The 26,679-nt window shown below is 46.8% G+C and overlaps 2 protein-coding genes across 2 annotated transcripts in view; both read right to left on the bottom strand.

The window, feature by feature from the left end:
- Positions 1 to 2,343, bottom strand: part of TBL1X (transducin beta like 1 X-linked) — a 43,782-nt gene extending 41,439 nt beyond the window's left edge. Inside the window, exon 1 of the mRNA XM_053891381.1 lies at positions 2,286 to 2,343. Within this exon, the coding sequence (XP_053747356.1) occupies positions 2,286 to 2,343 (58 nt within the window). The remainder of the gene's footprint in view (positions 1 to 2,285) is intronic.
- The window catches only part of LOC128773791 (translation initiation factor IF-2-like), a 189,549-nt gene continuing 164,353 nt past the window's right edge, over positions 1,484 to 26,679 (bottom strand). Inside the window, exons 3-5 of the mRNA XM_053891380.1 lie at positions 18,083 to 18,171; positions 7,081 to 7,136; positions 1,484 to 2,393 (exon numbers count right to left, since the gene is read on the bottom strand). Of these exons, the coding sequence (XP_053747355.1) occupies positions 7,119 to 7,136; positions 18,083 to 18,171 (107 nt within the window). The 3' untranslated portion in view covers positions 1,484 to 2,393; positions 7,081 to 7,118. The remainder of the gene's footprint in view (positions 2,394 to 7,080; positions 7,137 to 18,082; positions 18,172 to 26,679) is intronic.

The raw sequence follows: 26,679 nt of genomic DNA, 5'->3' as shown, positions 1-26,679 counted from the left end.
AGCCCCGCATTGGGCTCTGTGCTGACAGCTCAGAGCCTGGAGTCTGCTTCGGATTCTGTGTCTCCTTTTCTCTGCCCCTCCCCTTCTCATGCTCTGTCTCTCTCTTAAAAAGAAATATACATTAAAAATAAAAAATAAAAAAAAAAACAAAGAAAGGCATCTTGAATTCAGAATTCAATGCTGGAAGTCGACAGGGAAGCACATGGCTCTGAGAGTGTATCTGCTGTGTCACAGGAGAGCACCTGTGCTCAGGTGAGCAATGCCCCACAATAAGGTAGGAGATCGGTGCTAGTGACTTCCCCAATCCCCGGGGCTGAGGTCATACACGTTTTATCAATTTCTGTCACACTATGCCTGGGACCAGCTACTCCAAGTGACCCAATCTACATGGAGAAAGAGTGTGCACCTTCCATGGAAAGTGCTAGTTGGGGTCCCCAGGCACAGATATCCAGGCTTGGACGGGGAGAGGGGTTTGTTCTATGATGCCACGTGTCCAGTGAACTCCAGTACTATGGCCCAGGTTAACCATTTTTGCACGGGAAGGGGACGCTCGTGGGGGTAAATAACTTGTTCAAGGCTCAGAGCCTGAGCCACGTGGTCTGGATGCCACACCTTGCAGGCTGACTGAGGAAGAGCCAGGACCCGGGGGCTCACATGCTGCTTGCCCCTCACTCTTGTCCATGTGTCTTTGGAAGGTGAAGGCTCGGGAACTGGTTTCCGTCTTGAAAGACCAAGTTGCGGAACATCAACGATAGGATATCAAGCGTAAAAGGCTCAAACACGTGCGAAACCAAGAGTCACGGGCTGAATTGATCCCGCCCCAAATTCCTAAGTTAGTCCTAAGCCCTGGTCCACCCCAGAAAGTGACCTTATCCAGAAACACGGTCGCTGCAGATGTTATGCTAAGATGGGTTTTTATTGGACTACAGGGAGGCCCTAATCCAGGACGGCTGTTTCCAAAAGGAGAGAATCTCGGAAGGAAGATTTATAGAAAGGAGAAATCTGACCAATTTGGACAGGGGTGGAGGCACACAGGGAGAGGCCGTGTGACGACAAAGACAAAGACGGCCAGCAAACCACCGGAAGCTGGGAGACAGGCATGGAACAGACTCCCTCGACGGCTTCAGAAGGAACCAAGGCTGCCCACACCCTGATTTTGGACTTTGGTTCCCCAGAAACGTGAGACAACGTATTTCTGTTCAAGCCGCCCCGGTCCGTGGTACTTTGTTACAGCAGCCGGGGCAAACTAATACATCTGTACGCCCACTGCTTAGGAAGACATCGCAGACACAGCAAGTGCAAAAACCAGGAGGGGCAGTTACCACTGAAGAGAGAGAGGGGACGACAGAGGAGAGTCGAACACAGGCGCCAACTCGTGTACCGGAAGGGGTAGGATGTCCTCCACGAACGTCGTTGTGTACGTCTCGAATGAAATATTTTAAAGTTCAGAAGACAATATTCATTTTAGAAATTCATTAAAAACCTAATAACGTGAATTTAAGAAGAATTCAGACTCTTGAGAATTCAAAAAAGCACCCACAAGCAACCCACGACACTGTGGTGAGGCTCCGCTGTGTGGGGCATCTGCGACATCGAGTAATGGGGGGATCCAGGCTCTGAGGCATCGCAGGGCTCCTCAGAGGACTGTGGCTGGCCTGTGACAAAGCCAGGCCAGGCCCGGGCCTCGGGTGCTTGTCAGCCCCTCCCCCACTCCCGGAGGATAGCAGACGCTACTCACAAGGCCCACTGTGTCCGCAAGGAACACGTATCTGCCCCGGTCTTTGCTTACCGCTGAGGAATATCTTGGTCATAATCAGAAGTGCTGGGAGAAACCGGAACTACTCCTACGTTTTGGGAAACTGACAACGGTCCATCTGGGGGAGGGTTCAGGGGCTCAACAGATCACTGGGTCCAAGTCTGAGAGGTTCATAGACAGACACATTGTGACGACAGACTAGTCCACAAACGCCCTCACCGTGCAGGAAGCCCAGAGCCGCTGCTCCCTCCGCTACCCCACTCTCGACGTCCATCCCAACTGCTCTTGACCTTAACTCCAGTCTGATCTCATCCGGACAGAAATATCAAGGGAAGAAAAGAACGCGCTCCCCATCCCATCCCGGGAACGGGGCGGCCCCGGAGCCTTCTCTTTTTCAACTCTCTTAATAAGAACGTCGTTTGTTTGCTCTTCTTTTCCTACGGCCTGGTTTTCCGGCCCAACGGTTGGTGGACCTGCATGTGGCATGTTGAAGAGGACTCCCCTGCTGACAGACACCCAAGCCTCTTACCTGACTCCTGGAGGTAGCGATACACCAGGAAGTTCACCTCGTCGCTGGTTATGCTCATCTTAGCCTCACCTCGCGGAGACGAGGTCTTTACGATGCGGGAGCCGCCCTCTGTTAGACGACAGGAGAAAGTGGAGAGAGAGTGTTGAAACACTGCCTGTATTTGTGTCACTGCATCTCGCTGAGACAACTAAAGAAATAACACCCGTGACGTTATAACCATGAAGGTAATTATAACTTTGTAATAACATATATCAATATAAACGCATCCAGGACGAATGTTTCAAAAAGTCAAAAAAACGAAAAAAGTGTTGGTGTATTTTACAAGGCTGGGAGGGTCACGCACAAACCACGGTGATGAGGACAAATTCAGGGGCAACAGATAATGGAAACAAAATCTGACTTATTTTTTTTTTTAATTTTTTTTTAACATTTATTTATTTTTGAGACAGAGAGAGAGCATGAACAGGGGAGGGGCAGAGAGAGGGAGACACAGAATCCAAAACAGGCTCCAGGCTCTGAGCGGTCAGCACAGAGCCCGACGCAGGGCTCAAACTCACGGACCGTGAGATCATGACCTGAGCCAAAGTCGGACGCTTAACCGACCAAGCCACCCAGGCGCCCCCCTGACTTATTTTTTTAATGCTTATTTATTTTGAGAGAGTGAGAGAGAGCACGTGCACACAGGAAGGGGCAGAGACTGAGAGCGAGCGAGCAAGCGAGAAGCCCAAGCAGATTCCGTGCTGTCAGCACAGAGCCCGACTTGGGGCTCAGTGTCACAACGGACTGTGAGATCATGACCTGAGCTGAAACCAAGAGTCAGACCCACTGAGCCCCCCAGGCGCCCCACGAAGCCCAACTTTTTATTCACTAAAAATCACGTGTGTGCTGCGTACATGACAACGTACTTGGTAATGAGCATGACCGCGTTCCTGAGGTGCATTCTGATGGACGTGGTCAGATAGAACACTACACGCTTTTCCAGAGACACAGAAGATGGCTGAGCAGACTAGAAGTCATGTCAACACCCCTACGGCAGGTAGCCACATTGACTGGATCATACCTGTTGTTCTAGAAAAATGATTAATCAAAATACCCTTCACTTGCCGAGTTTAAGCGATAAGCTGATAGTCGCTCTGCGTATGGGCCTGTCCGTAGCACGGAGAAGAAACCAATCGTGAATGAGGAGTAAAGTGTGCACGTCCACTTGACGTCATTTCTATGAAGAAGCCACGTCTCGGGACGCTGGTGCACGGACAAAGAGGAACTCCAACTTTTGTATGTTGTCACAGAGCTCCCTGCATTGGTCTGGCAGAGACCTCCGGATAGCTGGAAGGCAGGTGGAAACTTGGGGGCGGGATGGAGGGACGGGCAAGCTCCAAACGCAGATGCAGCCCAGCCACCAGGTTGTCCACAGCCCTGTGAGACCCTGAACAGAGGACCCAGCAAAGGCGTGCCTAGACTCGGGATAAACAATGTGTTGTTTCTGGCTGTTGCACCTGTGGTAACAGGCAGCAACAGACAAGCAACATGACTGCCTCTTGGGTTATTCCAATTCTCACTGTAGTTACCAGAATTTTGCCACTCAAAAGATGCTTATGTTGGGGCGCCTGGGTGGCTTAGTCGGTTGAGCGTCCAACTTCGGCTCAGCTTGTGATCTCGTGGTTCATCAGTTCGAGTCCTGTGTCGGGCTCTGTGCTGATAGCTCAGAGCCCAGAGCCTGCTTCGGATTCTGGATCTCCTCTCTCTGCCCACCCCCACCTTGCACTCTGTCTCTGTCTCTCAAAAATGAATAAAAAAGTTAATTTTTTAAAATGCTTATGTTTAGTTAATTTGGTGATATTCTGTGCTTTTGTATATACTGAAGAGAAACTCTGACAGCCGAAATACAGATCTGTCCTGAGATTTGTTTGAATTCTGGGAAATTCACTCATAAGACAGCATTAGGAAAATATGAGAGGCTAAATAAAAAACTATGAGATGGGAGCATAACCAAATGAAACAAAAACATTACCGAGGGGAGACAATGTAACCAATAACAAAATCGTGCGCCACACAAGGCTAACACTGAACGGACTTTTGCTGATGCTGAGCTGACGTTGAGCCGGGCAGTAATGAGTCAGTTACAATGATGAATTCACTATGTGCTCAAAGGTGGGGCCACTGGCAGGTGATTAGGTCATGAGGGTGGGGCGCTCACGAATGGGATTAGCGCCCTTATATGTTAGAGACCCCCAGAGAGCTCTCATCCTTCTGCCAAGTGAGGACACAATGAACAGATGTCATGGAGGAAACAGGAAGTGGGTCCTCACCCGATCCCAAATCTGCCAGTGCCTGGATCTCAGACTTCTAGCTCCCAGAGCTGCGAGAAATAAATGTGACGTTTAAGCTGCCGCATCTGTTGTATGTTGCCACAGCAGCGTGAAATGACTCAGACACCACCCCGAGTCACGTCGTTGTTTATTCTGTCACATTGGGTGCTTAGAGATAAGTAAAATCTGGGGCGCCTGGGTGGCTCGGTTAGTTGAGCGCCCAAGCCTCAATTTTGGCTCAGGTCACCATCCCACAGGCGTTGAGGTCTTGAGCCCTGTATCGGGGATCCACACCCAGCGTGGAGGCTGCTTAACATTCTTTCTCTCTCTCTCTCTTGCTCTCTTTCTCTCTCTCTCTCTCTCTGCCCCCCCCCCCCCCAAAAAAAAGAAAGAAGCAAAATCTAATCATCAGGCTCTCAATGTCAGCATTTTAGATATGTGGAGCCAGAGGATTCTGTTATGGGGCTGTGCTGTGCACCGGAGGCTGCTGAGTGTCCTCTCTGGCCTCCACCCACTAGATGCCAGCACCAGCTCCCACCCGCCATGGTTCTGACAATCAAAAACATCTCCAGACTTTGCCAAATGGTCCGAACTGCAAAAGTGCTGCCGGTTGAGGACACTTCTGGAGAAGAAAAACCAGCACGTTGTGTTTGCAATGAAAACGAAAACGCACGGACAGAGTCGTACGCCGTGTGCCGCTAGCTGTCGCTTAAGGACGCGGCCAAGCCCCCACGAGAGATCACTGAAAACGCAGCCTAAGAGCTGGGCTTTTTCTAACAGGCTGCGTCCAATCTTCCCACAAGATCACCGGTATTTTCATTAGAAAGTGAAACGCGGAGGGGCGCCTGGGTGGCTCAGTCAGTTAACCGGCCGACTTCGGCTCAGGTCAGGATCTCATGGTCCGTGAGTTCGAGCCCCGCGTCAGGCTGACAGCTCAGAGCCTGGAGCCTGTTTCAGATTCTGTGTCTCCCTCTCTCTCTGCCCCTCCCCCGTTCATGCTCTGTCTCTCTCTGTCTCAAAAATTAAAAAAAAAAAAAAAAAAAAAAAAGTGAAACGAGGAGTTCTTTCAGCAGTCAGATCTCTTTTGGTTTCTACGGAGAAAGCGTTTCAAGACAATGCACTTGCAAGAAGCTGCTTCTCATTCCCCAGCCCCAAGTGTCTGATAAACACACACGTGTCTGCACATGTGACCACACAGGACCGTGGAGCAGGGGACACGACATCCATAAGACACCAGGGACCGGGGGCAATTTTTGTCAGTCCGCTCCTCTTTCTCTTTACGTGCCATCGTCAGCTTTCCTATCATGGACCAATTTTTCTCTCTAAATTTATAAGTTAGGATAAGGCTTTCCCAACACAGTGTTAACTTTTTACAGGCTTTTTGACTTGTAAGCAGCAGAGAAAAGAAAACAGAAACCAGCCGTGGCCTGCAAGACGACCAGGTGAAATGTCACTTGGTCAATGAGACCTGCCCTATGTCCCCCCAACTGTTCTACCTGAGCTATATAGTTTAATTAAAAAAAACAAAAAACAAAAAACAACCCCAAAAACCCTAGTAATTGGGGGCGGCCGGGTGGCTCAGTTAGTTAAGCATCCAACTCTTGATTTCGGCTCAGGTTATGGTCTCATGGTTGCGGGACTGAGCCTTATGTCGGGGTCTGCGCTGAATGTGGGGCCTGCTCGATTCTCTCTCCCTCGGCCCCTCTCCCGTTCTCTCTCTAAAAAAAAGCAAAACAAAAGAAAAACGAATCCTAGCAACTGGATCAATTACCCTACACACAACTGAACACCTAACTAGCTTTTAAATGATCGTTTCTTCGGGGCGCCTGGGTGGCGCCATCAGTTGGGCAGCCGACTCCTGGTTTGGGCTCAGGTCACAATCGCACGGTTTGTGAGTTCGAGCCCTGTGGTGGGCTCTGTGCTGATGGTGTGGAGCCTGCTTGGGATTCCCTCTGTCCCTCCCTTGCTCACACAGGCCCTCTTTCTATCTCTCTCTCTCTCTCTCTGTCTCTCTATGTGTGTATATATATATATATATATATATATATATATATATATATATATATATATATTTCTCTCTGTGTGTATATATATATATACACACACACACACACACACACATAAATGTGTAAAAATTAAATTACTGTGCCTTTAATTTTTTTTAATGTTTATTTTTGAGAAAGAGAGACACAGTGCAAATGTGGGAGGGGCAGAGAGAGAGAGAGAGAGAGAGAGAGACAGAATCTGAAGCAGGCTCTGAGCTGTCGGCACAGAGCCTGATGCAGGGCTCAAACTCGGGAACAGCGAGATCATGACCTAGGCCGAAGTCAGACACTTAACCAACTGACCCACCCAGGTGCCCCTATTAAATGTTTCTTTTAAAACCTAATGAAAAAAAAAAAAAAAGAATTTACAGTAACCAGTAAAATGTACATATATATTCTTAGACTATTCAATACAAACATGAGAACACTCTCCGAACTGACCATAAACCTAGCAGCAATATTCGGTCCACTTCAACTCGTCAACGGGTCTGATTACACTGAAATCAAGAGAAACCAACAATTAACTGGGTGCTTAGTTTGCCACCCCTCCAAGCAATGAATGTGAAGGCAGGGGGGGTTGTTTTGAAGGGTTCACTTCGCTTTTTTTTACTCCACGGGCAAATGGCTGAGATTCATTGGCCAAAAGTTACTGTTTTAGACCAACCTCACCAACTTCCACTCATAAGGGTGGGAAAGAACTTACCTATCCTCTGTTCTCCAAGACAAGACCTAAATCTCACAGATGGATGTTAGAATAAAATGATGGATCTCCCCCCGCTCCCCGAGTTCTGCTGTATAATTTCATATAAAAAAGTGCTCAGGTACTAGAGTATTCAAGTTCACCGGCTCTGAACACAGGGATGCATTCCCAACACAACGTTTCTTCCTTTTTTTCTACTTTTTAAAAATGTTTATTTATTTTTGAGAGAGAAAGAGAGACACAGTGTGAGTGGGGGAGGAGCAGAGAGAGAGGGAGACACAGAATCCGAAGCAGGCTCCAGGCCCCGAGCTGTCAGCACAGAGCCTACCGCGGGGCTCGAACCCGCGAACCGCGAGAACATGACCTGAGCCGAAGTCGGACGCTCAACCAACTGGGTCGCCCAGTTGCCCCCGCCAACACAACACTTCTGATTTCAGTGTCAGCAAGGACATTCTGCCTCTCCTGTCACCCGCCTTCCCAGGTGCCATTTTCTGAGGCCATCCATAAGTGAAGACGGAAGGAAGGAGCCCTTGTCCTGTTCTTTACGAAACCCAGTCATAAGCAGTGGCTTAGGCAGTGGGAGTTTCAATGGTAGTGATACCATTTCTCAAGTCCCCCATTCCTGCCTTCGCTTAAACGTGAAATGGCTCTTGTGGATGGAAAAGATGGGTAAGGCAAGGCTGTGAACTCCTTAACATGAGCTGCTCTACATTTCCACAATTTCTACTCCAGGACAGGACGGCCTGAGTTCTCTGTATCAGACGACAGAGGTTCAATCTACATGAATGGTTCAGCTCTATTTCTCGCTCTTCTGGTTTTAATGTGGTAAAATATACATCACATACAATTTACTATCATAACCTTCCGATGTACAATTCGCTGTCACTGAGTACATTCACGCTGTTGTGCAACCATCCCCATCATCATCTCCAGAACTTTCTCATCTTCCCACACCGGAACTCTGTCCCCACTGAACACTCACTCCACATTTCCCCCTCCCCCTGGTCCCTGGCACCCACTCTTCTGTCCACTGTTTGTCTTTGTGAGCTGGACTCCTCCAGCTTTTTAACGTATATGCTTCAAGGTCACGAAAGTGGAACCGTCTGAAACCACCAGTTTGATATTAAGGGGAAGAAAAAGCACACCGGGGCCACAGGTCATTTCTCGTGGGTCCTCGTGACCCCATCGCGTCCGCTTTCCAGAAGGACAGATACACGTGGATGCTCATGCCCCTCAGAGGAGGCTGTGGGCTCCACACTCACCGGGCCAATTCAGCATGGCCCACGTGTGCCAGTTTTCAAGGCCTTTCCCGCCACTCGTCCTTCTGCCGAGATAACAATCCCACGATGAACGAACCCCCGACTTCACCTCGCCCTGGCTCCCTCCATCAAACACTCAGATATCTGAAGCGAGAACAGAGGTAAAGGCACATTTCACACGGGGGTGGGGTGGGGCTGAACGGTCTCCGGAGGCCTTGTGACATCGCGAATCACATCTCAGCCCTAACGCTTGTTGTGCACTTGATTCAACTGTCAGCACTGTGTGTTGTTTCCTACGTGCTCCTCCTGGGAAAGAAAGGTCTGCGAAGAGGCCGGGAAGCCTTCACACTGCAAAGCAGCAGCTCACGTCACACAAGCATGACTGGATCCTATACCGGAACTTACCGAAATCCCGCTGCAAATAACAACGCGCACAAATGGTCTGCCCGGCATTTTCTGTGTGTAAGGAGATGGTGTAAGAGGGGGTGATAGAACCAAGTTCTGGGTGTCTACCATATTCAAGGTATGGTGTTTAGAAATACTAGGGATTAAACAAATGCACACACAACCTGTCTTTAAGCTATTTAGTAAGACATCTACGCAAACAACGAAGGGCTCCAATAGTTAAGCCCCCGAAAGTATTATGGACGGCCTCCAACTTCTGAGAAGGGAAGGTCTGGCAGAGGGGAAACACAATTCCTGTTGATGAAGATGAGGTCGGGGGAGAAACATGGGAATAGGAAGAGAAAAGCTGCACAGGAGCCGTGTGTGTGTGTGTGTGTGTGTGTGTGTGTGTGTGTGTGTGTGTATGTATGTGTGTGCACGCACGCACGTGTGCCTGAGGGGGCTGCCTACAAGAAGGATTTTGACCTTTTATGATATACCAAATGCTCCCCCAGACCCAGCGCAGGAAGACCGCCATCTGATAAGCTGGTGTCTATGAAACGCCATCGATGTCTATTATGTTGGGTAGAAGCCGGCCTATGTCCTCTCTCCACTCTGGAAGAACACTTTTAGCGGGCGCATGAGGTCTGTGCTGGCTGCAATAAAGTCAGGGTCAAAGCATGGGATTCATGCAGGATTCAGGGGGCCTGGTGGCTAAGGGCCAGAAACTCCAATTTGTAATCATAATGCTATTGCTTTCTAGCTCCAGGTTGGCGGCCAGGTGACAGGACTCTGTTTCTCATCTCCAAACTGAGGACAGCAATAGCCCCTATGCCTGGAAGAGGCTGCGAGGGTTAAACGCTTTTCTGTAAATTCTCAGAGCAGGGCCTCCTGCACAGTAGAGATCCAGGATGTGGCAGCTCGTCCTCCCATCCAGCTGACTGTGCGCATCCCCAAAGAGCGACCAAAACGGGCCTTCTGGAGGGATCGGCAGGACACCCCACCCTCACTAAATGGACTCAGAGCAGCTCTCCTGGGAACAGTTAATCGGTGATCTCCAAACCCGCAAGCGGAACTTCTAAAACCCTTCGAAGAAAGCACGATGCACAGAGGCCTCACGGTGTGTATTCCTTTCCTAACATAGATGCGTTGGAGATACAAGACGACTGTTTTCCTTCCTTTTCTTTCTTTCTTTCTTTCTTTCTTTCTTTCTTTTTCTTTTCTTTCTCTTCTTTCTTCCTTCCTTCCTTCCTTCCTTCCTTCCTTCCTTCCTTTCTTCCTTCCTTTCTTCCTTCCTTCCTCTCTTTCTTTCTCTCTCTCTCTTTCTTTCTCTCTCTCTTTCTTTCTTAATATTTTTCATGTTTTTATTTACTTTTGAGAAAGAGTGTAAGCAGGGGAGGGGCAGAGAGAGGAGGAGACACAGAACCAGAAGCAGCCTCCAGGCTCTGAGCTGTCAGCACAGAGCCCAACGCGGGGCTTGAACTCACACACAGTGAGATCATGACCTGAGCCGAAGTCGGATGCTTAACCGACTGAACCACCCAAGCGCCCCAACACAAGGCAACTTTCAACACCTCACTGGTTCGGGAACAGCATCTGTTTCCAGCCCCAGTTCTGAGAACTCCCATGGATGCTCTCCAACCGCTCCAGTTCTAGAATAAAAGAAAGCTTTGGGGGCCCTGGGACAGCTCCTTGGCCTCAAACACATGGAAAAACAAAGCAAAAAATAACCTCCCAAATAGAGGGGTTCTTAATTAGGGCAGTTGTGTTTACTTTCTTGCCTGACCCAGTTGTGACATGAGGCCCCTTAACTGGCTGATCTGAGCTGTTCATTGCACGGGGAAGGCCCCAGCACTCCCTGGTTGAGCTGCTCCCAGACCAGAGCAGTGGAGGCAGGGGCACAGTGGAGACCTGAGCTGTGGAGACGGGAGCGGTGGAGGTGGGGTGGTGGAGACCCAAGAGTGTGGCCCATGGCATGTCTGTGGTGCCTGCGAAGGGAAGCATGCCAGCCCATGCAGCGATTTGGGCAGAAGAGCCTTCGAGAAACCGAAGGCGAGTTTCTTCATTTTGCAATTTGATTGCAAGGTGGCAGAAACTCCTATTCACCACGGCTCCCTTCCCAAATTAGTTAGTTCAAAGTTCAGCCGCAAGAGAAATATCGTTTAAGGGTTTCGTTTTATTTAGCAGGGAGAGGGCTGCCCCAAACATCAAGTTGGAACTGCCACTTGATTACCTTAAAGATATGACCACAAGGGACCTATGTGGGAGCTGGCCTTGTCCCCAGATAGAGAGCAAAACACACATGCATTAAAGGAGGAAATTAGGTCCTAATCTGATACCATTACAGGGGAAAGTTTCTCTGTTAACAATCTGCCCCATTATGAAATAGTCTCTTAAAATCTTTTAAAGCAGCCCTTTTTCTCCAGGGATGGAAGAAAAGTTTGTCTCATTTCTCGTTCCCTATTAGCCTGCTGGCGTGGATGCTGGAAGAATCCATTGGGTTCAAGTAATCTGGAAAAGACTCAGGTCTCTGGGACCTGTCTCTCTGCAGCCCTAGGACCAAGAGCCAGAGCCACCAGAAAATCTGTTGGCAATGACCTTATCATCCAAAAGGCACCTTCTCTCTTTCTTCGTGGACATTCTGGCTTCAACGCAGTGGGTCTTAACTTGCTGACTGCTTCCCCCAGGACGTCTTCCTCCCTTCAAACGGGAACTGGGTTTACTTTTATTTTACAATCAGTGGTCAGTGTAAGAGGAAATTTTTTTTTAGTTAAAATTTTTTTTTCATGTTTGTTTATTTTTCAGGGAGAGAGACAGAGCATGAGCAGGAGAGGGGCAGAGAGAGGGAGACGCACAATCGGAACCAGGCTCCAGGCTCCGAGCTGTCAGCACCGAGCCTGACATGGGGCTCGAACTTACGAACCATGAAATCATGACCTGAGCCAAAGTCGGATGCTTCACGGACAGACCCACCACCCACGTGCCCCAAATTGTTAATGCACGTATTAACATTTACATACAATCCTTTTCTAAAACCTGCTTGGGGACCACCTTATTTTGGAGATGAAACAGACTGGTCTTATCACTTTGCATTAATTCTTTCTCCCATGTGACTGTAATTAAGCCAACGTGTAGCTGTTGAAATACTTCGCTGTTCAATGACAAGAGGGTTCAATGAATTACGGCATTTACGGTTCGACCCCAATTATAGGCAAATATACACATGGAAAATGTTGGGGGGGGGGGAATACATGAAAACATGAACAGTGGTTTCATCTTGACCGCTTTCTTTCTAGACTTACCATCGTTTACCAGTGAGTATATGTATATATTATTTCACAGTAATAAAAGACACCTAAAGAAAAGATTTTCCACTCATCTCACAGTTCTTTACTTATTTGCACTCAGATGGCCCAAACCTATACATCAAATCAAACAACTATTATTTTATTACCAGAGTTACGACCAACAATATACTACCATTTAAATACGGGAATAAACCAGGGGAATGAGGTGAAGTCCCGAAAAGAATATACTTCATGACTGGGGGAAACATCTATGATACAGAGTTAGATACAAAAAAAGCAGGTTTCAAATGCACACGATGATAAATTTTGTTTTGTATACACACGTGTGCACGCACGCGCCCACACACACAAATGGAAGAGAACCCTCCAAAAGAGTCTCACATCTAGTCCTGGGGGTGGAATTTTGCTAGATTTATCTCTCTATGTGCGCTTTTTGTATTTTCCAAATTTTCTCCTATGCACATGAACTGTTTTCACATTCATTAAAATGTAATTAAAACCTGGCACAGAGTCTCCAGAAATAATCTGCATGAGAAAGACTCCGCGCTTCTAAGAAGGAAATGAGGCTTCAGGGTGGGGAGGACAGAGAGGAGGGGCTCTCTTCGTAGAAACATAATGCTGCTCTTCAGGGAATAAAAAACATCCCCGGGTGAGGCATTCAGAAAGGGCCCTTTCTGTGCTTAGCCGCCCTTCTGGGTTAATTAATGGCTTGCCGGGGCCTTCAAGTGCACGTCAAAGGCAGATGCTGACGTGACAGGAAAGGCGTCCAGTCCTTGGTCCTTGGGGTTACCTCCAAAACCATCTGTGTGCCTCCCAAGTGGCCACGGAGTCCTCTCTCAAACTCTGTGCACTTGCCACTGTATTTGCTTACACATCTCTCTCTGCCTGTCCAGGAGGAAGTCTCCCTAAAAGTGCCCAATCTAGTAACAGCAAACCACTGCGGCTTCTCGCTGTGACGGTGTGCGTCCCAAGACCAGACAATGTACAATCTCCCTTTTCTTTTCTTCCCCCCACTCTCCAGACTAAAATGCAAGTTCATGCACCCAAGATTTCCAAGCAGACTGCCTTGGAGACATAACAGTACTCTTTTTCTAATGACTTTGGTTAAAGCCAACACTTCCAATTAATCTGTACATCGATTTACAAATTTAATTATCTTCAAGACTGAGAAGTTGGAAACAGCTTCTCTACAATGTACACTAGGCCCTCAAACAGATTTTAGGAAGACATACAGGCTGGCTACGCGATCTCTAACACACTCTGATTTTCACCCACTTACACAGGATTTATTTTGGCCTTTAGAGCTCCCTTTCCTGTGTTAGGGAGTCATGGGCTCATATAACATGGCCTCTGGAGTTTTGAAAAATAAACCCCGTGGCTTTCTCTATAAATATAAAAGCAGGCAATGCCTCACCCATTCACGTGGTGTAGAACTCCTAAGTCGTCATTTAACAGCATCTTTTCACGTTTCAGTTTAAATGAAGAACAAAAATATAATAAAAAAAAAAAAAACACTTAAAATATCATGACTCTAAGCATTAGATGAGAATGCAATGATCCTCCTATTTATGTCGGCAAATGTAGAACTAAATTTTTATCATCAAATGCTCTGCAACTTACATTTTCACAGCCACAAGGCTGGTAAGATTTAGGGGCACCTGTGTGGCTCAGTCAGTTAAGCGTCTGACTTCAGCTCAGGTCATGATCTCATGGTTTGTGGGTTTGAGCCCCGTGTCGGGCTCTGTGCTGACAGCTCAGAGCCTGGAGCCTGTTTCGGATTCTGTGTCTCCCTCTCTCTCTGCCCCTCCCCTGCTCATGCTCTGTCTCTGTCTCAAAATTAATAAAAACATTTAAAAAATAAATAAAGAAAAAAGAAAAATTTTAGGGGTGCCTGGGTGGCTCAGTTGGTTAAGCATCCAACTTTGGCTCATGATCTCACGGTCCGTGAGTTCGAGCCCTGTGTCGCGCTCTGTGCTGACAGCTCGGAGCCTGGAGCCTGCCTCGGATTCTGTGTCTCCCTCTCTCTCTGCCTCTCCCCTGCTCGTTCTCTCTCTCGCTCTCTTTCTCTCTCAAAAATAAATAAACATTAAAAAAACAAAAACCAGGCTGGTAAGATTTAAAATTCAAAATAAAGCACTGACAGGAATAGTGAGTGGGCATGGCAAATCTCGGTACTACTGACATTTGGGACCAACTAAGTCTCCGTGGTGGGGGCTCCCCTGAGCACCGTCGGAGGCTCAGCAGCATCCCTGGCCTCTGCCCACTAGATGCCAGGAGCGCCCTCCCCCTGAAAAACGTGTCCAGGCGTGGCCAAGTGTCCTCCCCGCTCCCTACCGCCCCGGGGAGGGGCGAGGAGCTGCCTCTGACTGAGAACCTTCCGGTCAGGGCCACTTCTCATTACATGGCGGGAAGGCCCCCAAATTCCTCAAAGCCTTCGCTCCCTGAACACGTGCAGCGCCTCTGCTAAGCGACCGCAGTTTGGCGTCTGTCTGAACCCGGTCACGGGCCCTCCAGAACCACGCTTCCGGATTACTCCAGTTCAAAAGGCACAAGTCAGAAGAGGGAGAAATACAACAGGTGCGTTCCTCCAGGCTCCAGTCCGCCGACTGCGGCCTGCAGGCCACGCCCCCCTGCTGCTTCCCCTCGTGGGGCCCGCGAGCTACGAAGAGGTTTTACATTTCTAAATGGTTGAAGAGGAAATCAAAAGAATCATATTGTATGACCCATGAAATTGAGAGGACATTCCAATTCCAGTGTCCATAAATAAAGTTTTATTGGCACTCGGCCACGTTCACTCATTTACGGGTGATCGATAGCTCCTTTTACACAAGAGCACAGTTGAGTGGCTGTGACAGAGACTGGCTGGCCCTCAAAGCCTAAACTACTTACTCTCGTCCCTGACAGAAAATGCTGCCCCTGCTCCCCGTTTCCCTGCTCCACCGAAGACGACAACCGCCCTGTCTGTTCCCAGCTTGAAAGCTACCTGTCTGCTAAGTGGAAGTGATGCCCCCAACTGTGGATGCTCTCATGAACAAACCAACCGCTTTCAAAGTGAGAGCAGGTGGGGCACCTGGGTGGCTCCTTCCCTTAAGCGTCCAGAGCCTGGAGCCTGCTTCGGATTCTGTGTCTCCCTTTCTGTCTGCCCCCACCCCCCCCCCCAAAAATAAATAAAAAAGTTTAAAAAATTAAAATATTAAAAGTAAGAGCAGGAAACACCATTGCCACGGTCAGCTGTGAATGGCTTTCAAAGGAGCACACGTGTAGAAATTAGGTAAATCTAAGGGAGCTTATGATCAGTTGTCACTTTCTGACACACAGCACCCAACACACAGAAAGGGGATGTGATTCACAGATGATTCCCAATCTTACTCATGCACGATAGGTACTGTGGTCAGTACTCAACAGAGTGCCATTCCTCGCATCATCCCAAATGACCGTGCGCATCTTACAAACTTCCCAATGAATTATCAAAGGCTGCCAAAAAAACCCCACACAAAACACACCAAAACAAAAAACCCAAAACCCAAAGTCATCTGTAAAGCTCAAAACCAGTGCATCATACACAGTAGGAATTCAATGTAAGCTCCATTCAATGGAACCTTGTGTTCCCGAAGTACGGAGTTAAATCCCAGTCAAAACACTGATGACCAAAGGACCTCTCCCAGCTTCTCTCTGACATTTAGAAGATGATTCAACTACATTTCAAAAAATACTCATGGAGAAGCCTGGCAGTTCACCACAATTCTAAACACAGTTACCATACAACCTAGCAGTTCTCCTCTCTGATATATACCCAAGAGAAATGGAGACAGACGTCTGCACAAAAACTTGTACCCAAACGTTCAGAGCAGCATTATTCATAACTGAAAGGGAAATGCAACTCAAATGTCCACCAACTGATGGATCAACAAACGACGTGGTATAACCCTACGATGGAATATTCTTCGGCCATAAGAAAGATTCATGCTGCAACATGGGTGAACCCTGAAAATATATTAGGTTAAAGCCAATCACAAGCTCAACTTAATTAACATTTTACAAATTTTTGTTTATTTTGAGAGAACACGCGCACATACACGTGGGAGAAGGGCAGGGAGAGGGAGAGAGAATCCCAAGCAGGCTCCACACTGTCAGTGCAGAGCCTCATATGGGGCTCGAACTCATTGAACCGTGAGATCATGACCTGAGCTGAAACCAAGAGTCGTACACGTAACTGACTGGGCCATCCAGATGCCCCTACAAATTTATGTTCTCATTAGCAAACGATAATTTTCAAATATTTGAGTAAAATATCAACATTCTTACACATTTAGGGACTCCTGGGTGGCTCAGGTGGTTAAACGTCCTACTTTGGCTCACATCATGATCCCAGGGATGGTGAGTTCAAGCCCCGCGTTGGGCTATGTGCTGAATGAAAGCACAGGGCCCGCTTCAGATCCTCTGTCCCCATCTCTCTCTGCCCCTCCCCTACTCGTGTGCACATGTGCTCCCTCTCTCTCAAAAATAAACATTTAAAAAAGTATGTTAAAATTTTTTAAAGATTCTTACATGTTTACTTTGTTAAACAGTTTTGCATTACTTGGTTTTAAACAAAAAAATACCTCAATAAGATTCTTCAGTTAAATCTAGGACTAGGATCACTTTAGTTCCAACTGAGTTTTTTTTAAAGCAATAAGCAAAAGTCTTGCCCAAATTTCCATCTTTATGTATTTAAGATTGTAAACGTTCTGTGGGTTTTATTATTTTTACGAAGAATAGAGAGAGACAAAATTGCAAATATAAAAAGTAAATAATACAGGAAACACCAAAAAGTAAATAATAAAATCAAACCCTAAAATCCCACCTACCAAACAATGACAACTTTTGTAGAACTGGCCATCAGGTTTAGTTTGGCACATGGGCTTCAACTCTCGGCATCTGTTTGATTTGCTCTTCTAGAAATTTTATCATCTCCTAGATATGTAAGTAATAACCCCATGTTGTTCTAGTAAGTTTTCAAGGTTAACCAGCTATTCAATTTGCAGATACAAACAAATTACGTTAAGAAACTAATAAAGTCCAGGGGCGCTTGGCTGGCTCAGTCAGTAGAGCATGGGACTCTCGATCTCAGGACTGTAAATGTGAGCCCCACATTGGGTAGAGAAATTACTTAAAAAAAATAAAATTTAGGGGCGCCTGGGTAGCTCAGTCAGTTAAGTGTCTGACTTCGGCTCAGGTCATGACCTCAAGGTTAACGTGTTTGAGCCCCTCGCTGGGCTCTGTGCTGACAGCTCAGAGCCTGCAGCCTGCTTCGGATCCTGTATCTCCCTTTCTCTCTGCCCTTTCCCCCCACAAAATAAATAAACATTAAAACATTTTTAATAAATAAAAATAAAAAATCTTAAAAAAAATAAACCAATAAAGCACAAAATTAAGATACAGGAGATAAAAACGTATACCCGTGTGCCTGATTATAATGAATCTCTTGGCTTAATTTTAATTCACAATGCTGACACTGGTTTTAGAAGGTGTCATGCTCTCCTGGTAAGACCCAGAAAAGTTTAGAAGAGCTGGTTCATTATCCAAAATTCATTGAAGGCAATAAAAGGCGAATTCATCATTTAGAATTAACCATATAGCCTGTAACGATTTCGTGGTGTTCCATCTACTGCCTTCAATGTCAGCAAGGAGGAGCCCCTGCAACTTGAAAACATGCCACTTTAAAACAGACAGTGTCCAGTTCTGGCACCTTCCACTTCTCCAAGGGGCTTCAGGTGAAAGGACAAAGACCCAACAGCATGTGGGTTGCTCACCTTTACGGTGACTTCATGTGTAGACCTCGGGACCAGTGAGCTCCCCAGCATCCGATCAGATAAACTGCCAACCGGCCGCCAGGACCTGCCTGGGGAGAAACGAGAAGATTTGAAGAAAAAAGTTAAAATTCTTTGGGAATGATTCACCTCTGGCCTCTCCTATTTCTTCTTTGTTTTCTTTTTCAAATCGGTGACATTGTTTTCCTTTTAAATCTCAGCTCAAACGAAACACATTTTATGATGTTATAATCTCCATCTTCCACTTGAACACAGACTATGCAGTTTTACCTGCAAAGTGAAAGAGGGGAAGGAGAATGGCCAGTCGGTACTGAACACGTAGAAATCCTGGAAGGAAAGTCTCTAAGGAAATAATCAGTTTTGGTTCAGACAATGCTACTGCTCTCCTTTAATGATAACCAATGCCTATCTGAAATACCTTTGTTTTAGGAACTGTGTCATATGCAACCAGGAAACTAAACCATACACATCTCTAAGAGAAGAAAACACGATTTAAGGAAACTTTATAGACATTGTTCACACTAACGTTTGTAACGGTCTTGCACGCATGTCCATGGGGTACACCCTCCGGTATACTGTGCTCATCAACACACAGGAGTAACATTACAATCTCTTTTTTCCCTGGGGTGCCTCGGTGGCTCAGTCGGTTAAGCATCTGACTTTGGCTCGGGTCATGATCTTGTGGTTCGTGGGTTAGAGCTCCGCGTCGGGCTCTGTTCGGACAGCTCAGAGCCCGAAGCCTGCTTTCTCGGTCTCCTCCTCTCTCTGTCCCTCACCCGCTCACGCTCACTCGTGTGCTCACTAACTCTCTCTCTCTCATAAACATTAAAAAAATTAAAAAACAAAAAAAGAATCTTTTTTTTTCCTTTGGCTTCCCTAAAGTAAAGCAAAAGAAAAGCATATGGATTCAAAGCATCTCGATGTATCCATTACTGTTTCCATACATTTCAATTCCACCCGAATGCCACCATTCGCGATTCTCAAGAAGCCAGGTGTACAGCTTATAAGGGGACTTCGTATCAAAATCTTGTTTGTACGTTTCAGTCAATATAAACACTACACAGTCAACCAGAATTTACGGAACAGTATTTACCTTCTTCCTCATGAAATTTCTTTGGTTGTGAATGGATCCAGCCTCCTACATTTAAATTACCTACTACAGTCTATAAGCTCAAAATCTAAGGAAATTAACTGCCCGCTATTTTCTCTAAATTCTTGTTCAATCACCTTAAGTGATAATAAAAAGGTGCCAGGGTTAATATAATTCAATTCCACAAGTGAAGCTATGAGTAATGGTGTTTCTTTTTAGTGAATGCAGAGCCTTGTAAAATGTTTTAAGGAAATTCAAGTAAATTAGTCCCACTGAGTCATGTTTATAGCTATGCTGTTCAAAGAAAGGAGGCTAAAACGATTTTATAGGTAGGTTCACAGGCCGTTAAGTTTCATTACAGTACATTTAAAAAAAGTCATAAGGATATGTAAGATAAAAGTAATAATCAGGGCAATTTAAAAAAAACTACCACAGGGGGCGCCTGGGTGGCATCCAACTCTTGATTTCGGCTCAGGTCATGATCTCATGGCAGGGAGATCAAACCCTGTGTCAGACTGCACTGAGTGTGGACCCTACTTAAGATTCTCTCTCTCCCTCTCCCCCTGCCCCTCCCCTGCTCACACACTCCCTCTCTCAAACACAAAACAAAACAAAAAACCTACCACTGAAGAAGAGAGATTCAAATAAAATCCCCTTACAACTCTCTGAATAGGAATTATTCACCAGAGTGAAGCAGGCATAAAGGAATATTGATTCTGTTTATAAGATACAAATACATTTCATTCTGAAAACACTTCTGTAGTAGAAATAAAACAGGACAATACTCCTTATAGTACCTGAAGCAGAAAACAAATTATTAGTTTAGGGATTGAGTTGAAAATTACCACAGGGGGAAAAAAATAGCCTTATGATGAAATTGCTAAATACCACAAAGTATCAAAATATGAGCAGATGTCACCACAATAAGCCCCAAATTGCTCGGGAATTAAAACGCTAAAATCCGTAATAATTCAATAAGTAATTAATATATAAACAGCTCTTATTACAAGCTGTTCAGAAAAACCTTTAGAATCAAATTCTTATTCTTTGGTCCAAAACAGATGGTAACTCACAAATTAGTGTCTTGGAATTGAAGATTATCTTTTATATATGTTGTTAGACTCAGTAAGTGTAATTAACATCATCTGTGTGTTACAAACACACAAAAAAGGGAAAATATGACTGGTTGATAACATTCTTCTGCTTATGCAACATGTCAAAATTAATTAGTTTATTGATAGAAACAACAAATTAAGATGATAAAGCCGATCTTCTAATACCTAATCATAACTGATTTTCCCATTATTGTTACCCAAACGGAACCATTACCAATAATCACCAATGGCAAAAAAGGTTCACGTCCTGCAAAGTCTGTGTGTGAAATGCCAATCATTTTAACCAATGCAACACACAAGGTAACAATAAACGCGAAAAGGACTGCACGATTTTCTGGTTGCTCCTCAGCTCTTGGCAAGGCATGGGGTAGACACATCCTGGCAGTCCGTCCACGTAGGAGGTACAGAGCCTCAAGACATTCACAGTGTTGCACAAACATCCACTCTGTCAAGTCCCAAAACATCTCCGTGGCTCCAAAAGGAAACCTTGTACTCATTAAGCAGTCCCTCTTCTCCTCACTCCCTCTCCCGGCTCTGGCAACCTCCAGCCTACCCTCTGTCTCTCTGGCTTTGCCTATTCTGAGCATTTCACATAAATGGAAGAAACAATACCTTCTGTGTCGGGCATCTTTCACTCGGCATCGTGTTTTCAAGGTTCAGCCATGATGCAGCCTGCCCTGGGACCTCATTCCTTTCTGTGGCTGAACAGGATTCTACTGTATGGATGAACTTCATCTTGTTCATCCGTCCATCAGTTCAAGGGCATCTTGGCTTCTGTGAACGGTGTCGCTATGCACATTCGCACGCCAAGTGTTTGAGGCCCTGTTTTCCATCCCTTCGGATGTATACCGGGGAGGGGAATTGCCCTATAGCATTTTGCCTTCTTCCTCCTTTGTTGGAGCCGCATCCTCTCTAGGACTGACAGATGCCAACAGGACGGGCAGAGGGAAGGAGCTCAGCGAGCAGGGGCCTGGGGACGGGAGCCGACCGCTAGCCGGGGACAGGCAGGGAGGTCTGCACGGGGAGCAGGGTGCAGGAGGGAGCCCGGGTCCCCGCCAGCACGACAGCTACAGCTGGTAAATGGCTCTGCGCGGCAAACACCGTGACAAAGAATAAGTCACTATTTCTCTGCTCGGAGCAAAGCACATTACTCTCCTGTTCAGGATCTTCACGAGGTGTCAGGCATCAGAGAAACCGGATTTGTTTTGTTTTGCCGCCGCCCCTCCCCCACTACCCCCCCCCCCCCCCCCATCCTGGCTTTAGCACCCAAGTTGTGACTTCAGATCTGCTCACATTCCTGGACAGATCCATCAAGGGCCACTTGGGTTGACAATGGTTGCCCAGGTGACTTCGCAGATTTAATACCGAGACTTTGTATGGACCCAGGCACGTAATACTGAATAAAAGCATACAATTAGTACAGCATATCCGTACTTTAACACAGTGGTTCTGCCTGGGGCGACTGTGTCTTCCACCCCTGGATATGTCAGGCACGGTCTGCAGACGTTGTCGGCTGTCACAACCGGAGGAGGAGGAGGTCCAATGACCACTACCGGGGAGAGACCAGGGATGCCGCTGGACATCCTACAACTCACAGGACAGCCTACCCGCAAGAAAGTCTGACTCGCGGCAAAATGTCAATAATGCCAAGGTGGAGAAACCTGAACAAAACAGATTTGAGACTCCCCGAGTTCTCTCCGTGACTCCTAATTTCTACGGTGAAATACTAGAAGGTGAATAACACTTTCAGGCAGGTCTTAGATTCAGAAAGAAGTGTCTAGGGGAAGCTTCCATAGACCATCATAATGCCTCCTTCCTGGTTGCCCGAGTTATAAAACAAAGCCAACAGCCCACGTGGATCGCTAAGGCAAAGGGACAAAGCATATGTTCTTACTGATCATAAATTAAATGCTTGATTCTATCTCTTGGTAGAATCGAATTCAATCTGCACAATAAAGGGTGTTTTTTGTCTATTTATTTTAAGAGACAGAGCAAGTGGGGGAGGGGTAGAGAGAGAGGGAGAGAGAATCCCAAGTAGCCTCCGCACCGTCAGGGCGAAGCCCGATGTGGGGCTTGAACTCACAAACTGTGAGATCATGATCTGAGCCGAAAGCAAGAGCTGAACATTTAACCCACTGAGTCACCCAGGCGCCCCTTCAACGTGTGTTTATTTTTGAGAGACAGAGCATGAACGGGCAGGGGCGGGGGTGGGACAGAGGATCCGGAGCAGACTGTGCGCTGACGGCAGTGAACCCCACATGGGGCTTGAACTCATGAACCGTGAGATCGTCACCTGAGCCAAAGTCGGACGCCTAACTGACTAAGCCACCCAGGCGCCCTGTCGATGCGGCTGTTTTTTAAACTGCCCGTGGAGCAGGACAGAGGCCTCCTACCGACAGCCAGCACCGCCTGCCAGCCACGTGAGGGAGGCACCACGGAAGCAGGTAACCCAGCCCTGGTGAAACCCTCAGAAGACCGCAGCCCCAGGGTGGCCTCTTCAGTGCCACGTCACAGGGGCCCGAGCCAGGCCCACCCTGCTGAGTCACACTGGCATTCCTCGGCCTCGGGACCCAACTCATGGTGAAGGGCAGGTCAGACACCTGACCGGGGCCAGGCGCCCTTCCTTCAGCAAGTGCGTGTGATCATTATCCACAGGCTGGGGACGGTGACGGGCAGAGCTGCGCCACGGAAGCCTAAAACCAAATGAGCTGGGGAGCCCGACAACTAGAGGTCCGAATGCACCAAAGCGACAGAACGATGTTTTCCGGGCTGTCCGTGCACGTCTGGTCTGCGTCAGCTGAGAAACGGTTCCACGATCCAATCGGATGGGACACACTGGGTTTCGTGAAGTTATTAACAAACAAGAATAGTGGTTCACGCGAAAGTGCACCCATCGTCTGCCCAGCTCTGTTCCAAGTGCCACAAACTCATTTGATCCTTTATTAAATAACGGAAGAAGCCCACCTACCAGAATTACACCGTGTTTTCAGTGCTGCACCCCAGGTCCCGCCAGCAAGCACATCACACCAGGTGACCCCACACAAGAAATATCATTCTGCTGTCACGGTTCCCTCACGGCTCGGACCTGCAGGCGGCAGGAACTCTGGGAAGCCCCTTCCTCCTCGAGCTTCACTTCGAGCTGCTCCTCCCTGTATCCCTGTATGGCCCCCCCCCCGGGGTGACGACACCCCACGGCCAATACGCTGTGGTTTGCCACGCTCCCAAAGCCCTCTCCGAACGGCTTGCCAGCAATATGCTGACATTCAGAAGACAGAGCTCTGATGGACTCTGAACACGTCAGTCACTAGACCTTCCAAAAATTGAGGTTTTCCTGTTGGAAGACTGGGTGTTCTCCAACAGAAATATGAAAACACACTTTTCAGACTTTGGACGTATGAAATCTAAAGACGACGGTACTTGACTAAAACGAAGACAAGTGTGCCCAGATGGTAATGACCGATAAAAATAAATGTTACTTTTGATATTATAATAGTATCAAGAAATAGGGCAGATCTAGATAAGCTTCTCCGTCGGGAATTAATCAGGCCACCATTCCCATTTCTCTTCTGACTCACTGAACTAGGAAAACGGGTACCGCGAAGTGAAAAGTCACAACGCATGGATTATTTCCTCCTATCTCTCTTTTTTTTTTTTTAAAGCTCACTTTTGGAAAACCCTTAATTCGGGTGGATTAAGTGTTGCCACTGTAAGTAAAGGTTTATCTTTCTGTTAATGCATAAACCCTAAGTGAGACCCCAAAGGGGCGCCTTCCCTTTTCAAGTTATGCTTATGACCTAGAAAAACTTTCTTGTATTGTTAGTGATAAAGGCTAGTAATTTTGTACATAAATTCCAAGGGGCTAACCTCTGATGTCCTTCAAAAATCAGCTTATATGTCATAAACACATAAGGTAAAAACAAGGACCACCTTAAAAGATTTTTCTTTTTTAATTTTTTTTTAATGTTTATTTATTTTTGAAGAAGAAAGAGAGTGTGAGCAGGGGAGGAGCAGAGACAGAGAGAGACACAGAACCCGAAGCAGGTTCCAGACTCAGCCGTCATCACAGAGCCCGACACGGGGCTCAAACTCATGAGCTGTGAGATCATCACCTGGGCTGAAGTCAGACGCTTAACCGACTGAGCCATCCAGACGACCCAATGTTTGTTTATATCATTTTTTAGAGAGTGAGAGAGAGAGAGAGATAGAGAAACAGACAGAGGCAGGGGGTAAGCAGAGGAGGGGCAGAGAGAGAGAGGGAGACACAGAATCCGAAGCAGGATCCAGGCTCTGAGCTGTCAGCACAGAGCCCGACGTGGGGCTTAAACTCATGAGCTGCGAGATCATGACCTGGGCTGAAGTTGGACGCTTAACCAACAAAGCCACTCGGGCGCCCCAAAACGTTTTTCTTTTAAAAACAGTCTGCAGGGGCACCTGGGTGGGTCAGTCGGCTAAGGGTCTGACTTTGGCTCAGGTCATGATCTCGCAGTTTGTGGGTCTGAGCCCTGGGCTGGGTATCGGAGCCTGCTTGGGACTGTCTCCCTGTCTCTCCCTCTGCCCCTCCCCTGCTTGCATGCACTCTCTCTCTTTCTCTCAAAATAAACTTAATAAAATAAAATAAAGGTAAAATAAGTAAACTTAATAAAATAAAAAATAAAATAAAAGTAAAAACAGTCTGTACGGTTAAATGACAAAATTTGTCGTCCAGTGTCTATAGAAAATATTTAGTCTGAACGTTTTTGGAATTAACACTTCAGTCTGGTTATCTGTAGGCGGTAACCCTGGCTGTGCCATCAATTTTCCTGTGGCGTGCATTAACCGGCCAATGGACCATTACGGCACAGGTGTGAGAAGTCTGGTAAGATCTCTGACCCATATTTGAGATGGGAAAAGCGGTCATTGTGGAAGTGTGCCCGTAAAGCTGGCAGCCAGCCCGCCACTTACGGCTGATGCCCCTCTCACGAGTAATAATGTCGGTATACTGTGCACACAGACCAGAGACGTGTCCAGGTTTTGTGCAGAACCCCATTCTCTACGGCCCAAGCAGACAGGAGAGAGTTACCAACAGGCAAAACCAACGACCAGCGACTTTCAGGTTGCCCCAACCTGGGGGAGGGCTCGTTCTAGTGTTTGTTCAGAAGGCACAAGTTCTTAGATGTGACAACAACGTGTTTCTAAAGGAAAGCTTCCAGGATCGAGTAAGTCTGGGGAAATTGTAGGTTAAAAAAAGGTAAAACAGATCCATAAAGTGGAACAAACACCAAGCGGGATAAACTCCAGAGAAAACCCTAACAAGACGCGATCTCCTGAAAATCTGCAGTCAAAAGAAATTCTTAAAAGCAGCCAGAGAAAAAAACACAAATTACAGCCAGAGGGAAAGAGAAAACTCACGGACTTCTTGTCAAAAACCATGCAACCCAGGAAACGATGGAATGAAATCTTCAGAGCCGAAACAATGTGTCAACTGAAAATTCTACTCTCAGACAAAACAGCTCTTAAATATGAAGAAAAAGACTCTTCCAGGCTAACAAATGCACAGACAGTTCACGGCCAATAGGCCTGTCCTGTAAGAAAAACTAATGGAAAATTAATGGACGTGCTTCAAGGGGAAGGATAAAGAGCTCAGACTGACACCTGGACATCTGGATTTGTGCAAAGGAATGATGAGCGACAGAAATGATAAATACAAAAACATTTTCTTCTGGGGCACCTGGGTGGCTCAGTCGGTTGAGCATCTGACTCTTGATTTCGGCTCAGGTCATGATCTCTGGGTTTCTGGGTTCGAGCCGCACCCACACGGTCAGCGTGGAGCCTGTTTGGGATTCTCTCTTTCCCTCTCTCTCTGCCCCTCCCCTGCTCGTGCTTTCTCTCTCAAAATAAATACAACTTAAATTTAAAAAAAAAAACCCACACATTATCTTCTCATTTTAAAATTTATAGGGGCATCTGAATGGCACAGTCAGTTAACCATCCAACTTTGGCCCAGGTCATGATCTCACAGTTTATGGGTTCAAGCCCCACGTTGAGCTCTGTGCTGACAGCTTGCAGCCTAGAGCCCGCTTCGGATTCTGTGTCTCCCTCTCTCTCTCTGCTCCTCTGCTCGTGCTCGCTCTCTTTCAAAAATAAACATTAAAAATATATATAAAATTTCTTTTACATATAATTGATTGCTTAATGCAAAATTAGTAACTGTATCGTGGGTTTGTTTTTTTTTAATGTTTTTATTTATTTTTTGAGAGAGAGAAAGAGAACACAAGTGGGGTAGGGGCAGGCAGAGAGAAGAAGACACAGAATCAGAAGGGGCTGCAGGATCTGAGCTGTTAGCACAGAGCCCGACGTGGGGCTCGAACTCATCAACGTGGGGCTTGTGAGATCGT

Source organism: Panthera pardus, unplaced genomic scaffold, assembly GCF_024362965.1.
Source record: "Panthera pardus isolate Hobbes unplaced genomic scaffold, ASM2436296v1 HiC_scaffold_27, whole genome shotgun sequence".
NCBI classification, from domain to species: domain Eukaryota; kingdom Metazoa; phylum Chordata; class Mammalia; order Carnivora; family Felidae; genus Panthera; species Panthera pardus.
Note: the sequence above shows the minus strand (reverse complement) of the source record. Positions and strands in the feature narration are given on the sequence as shown.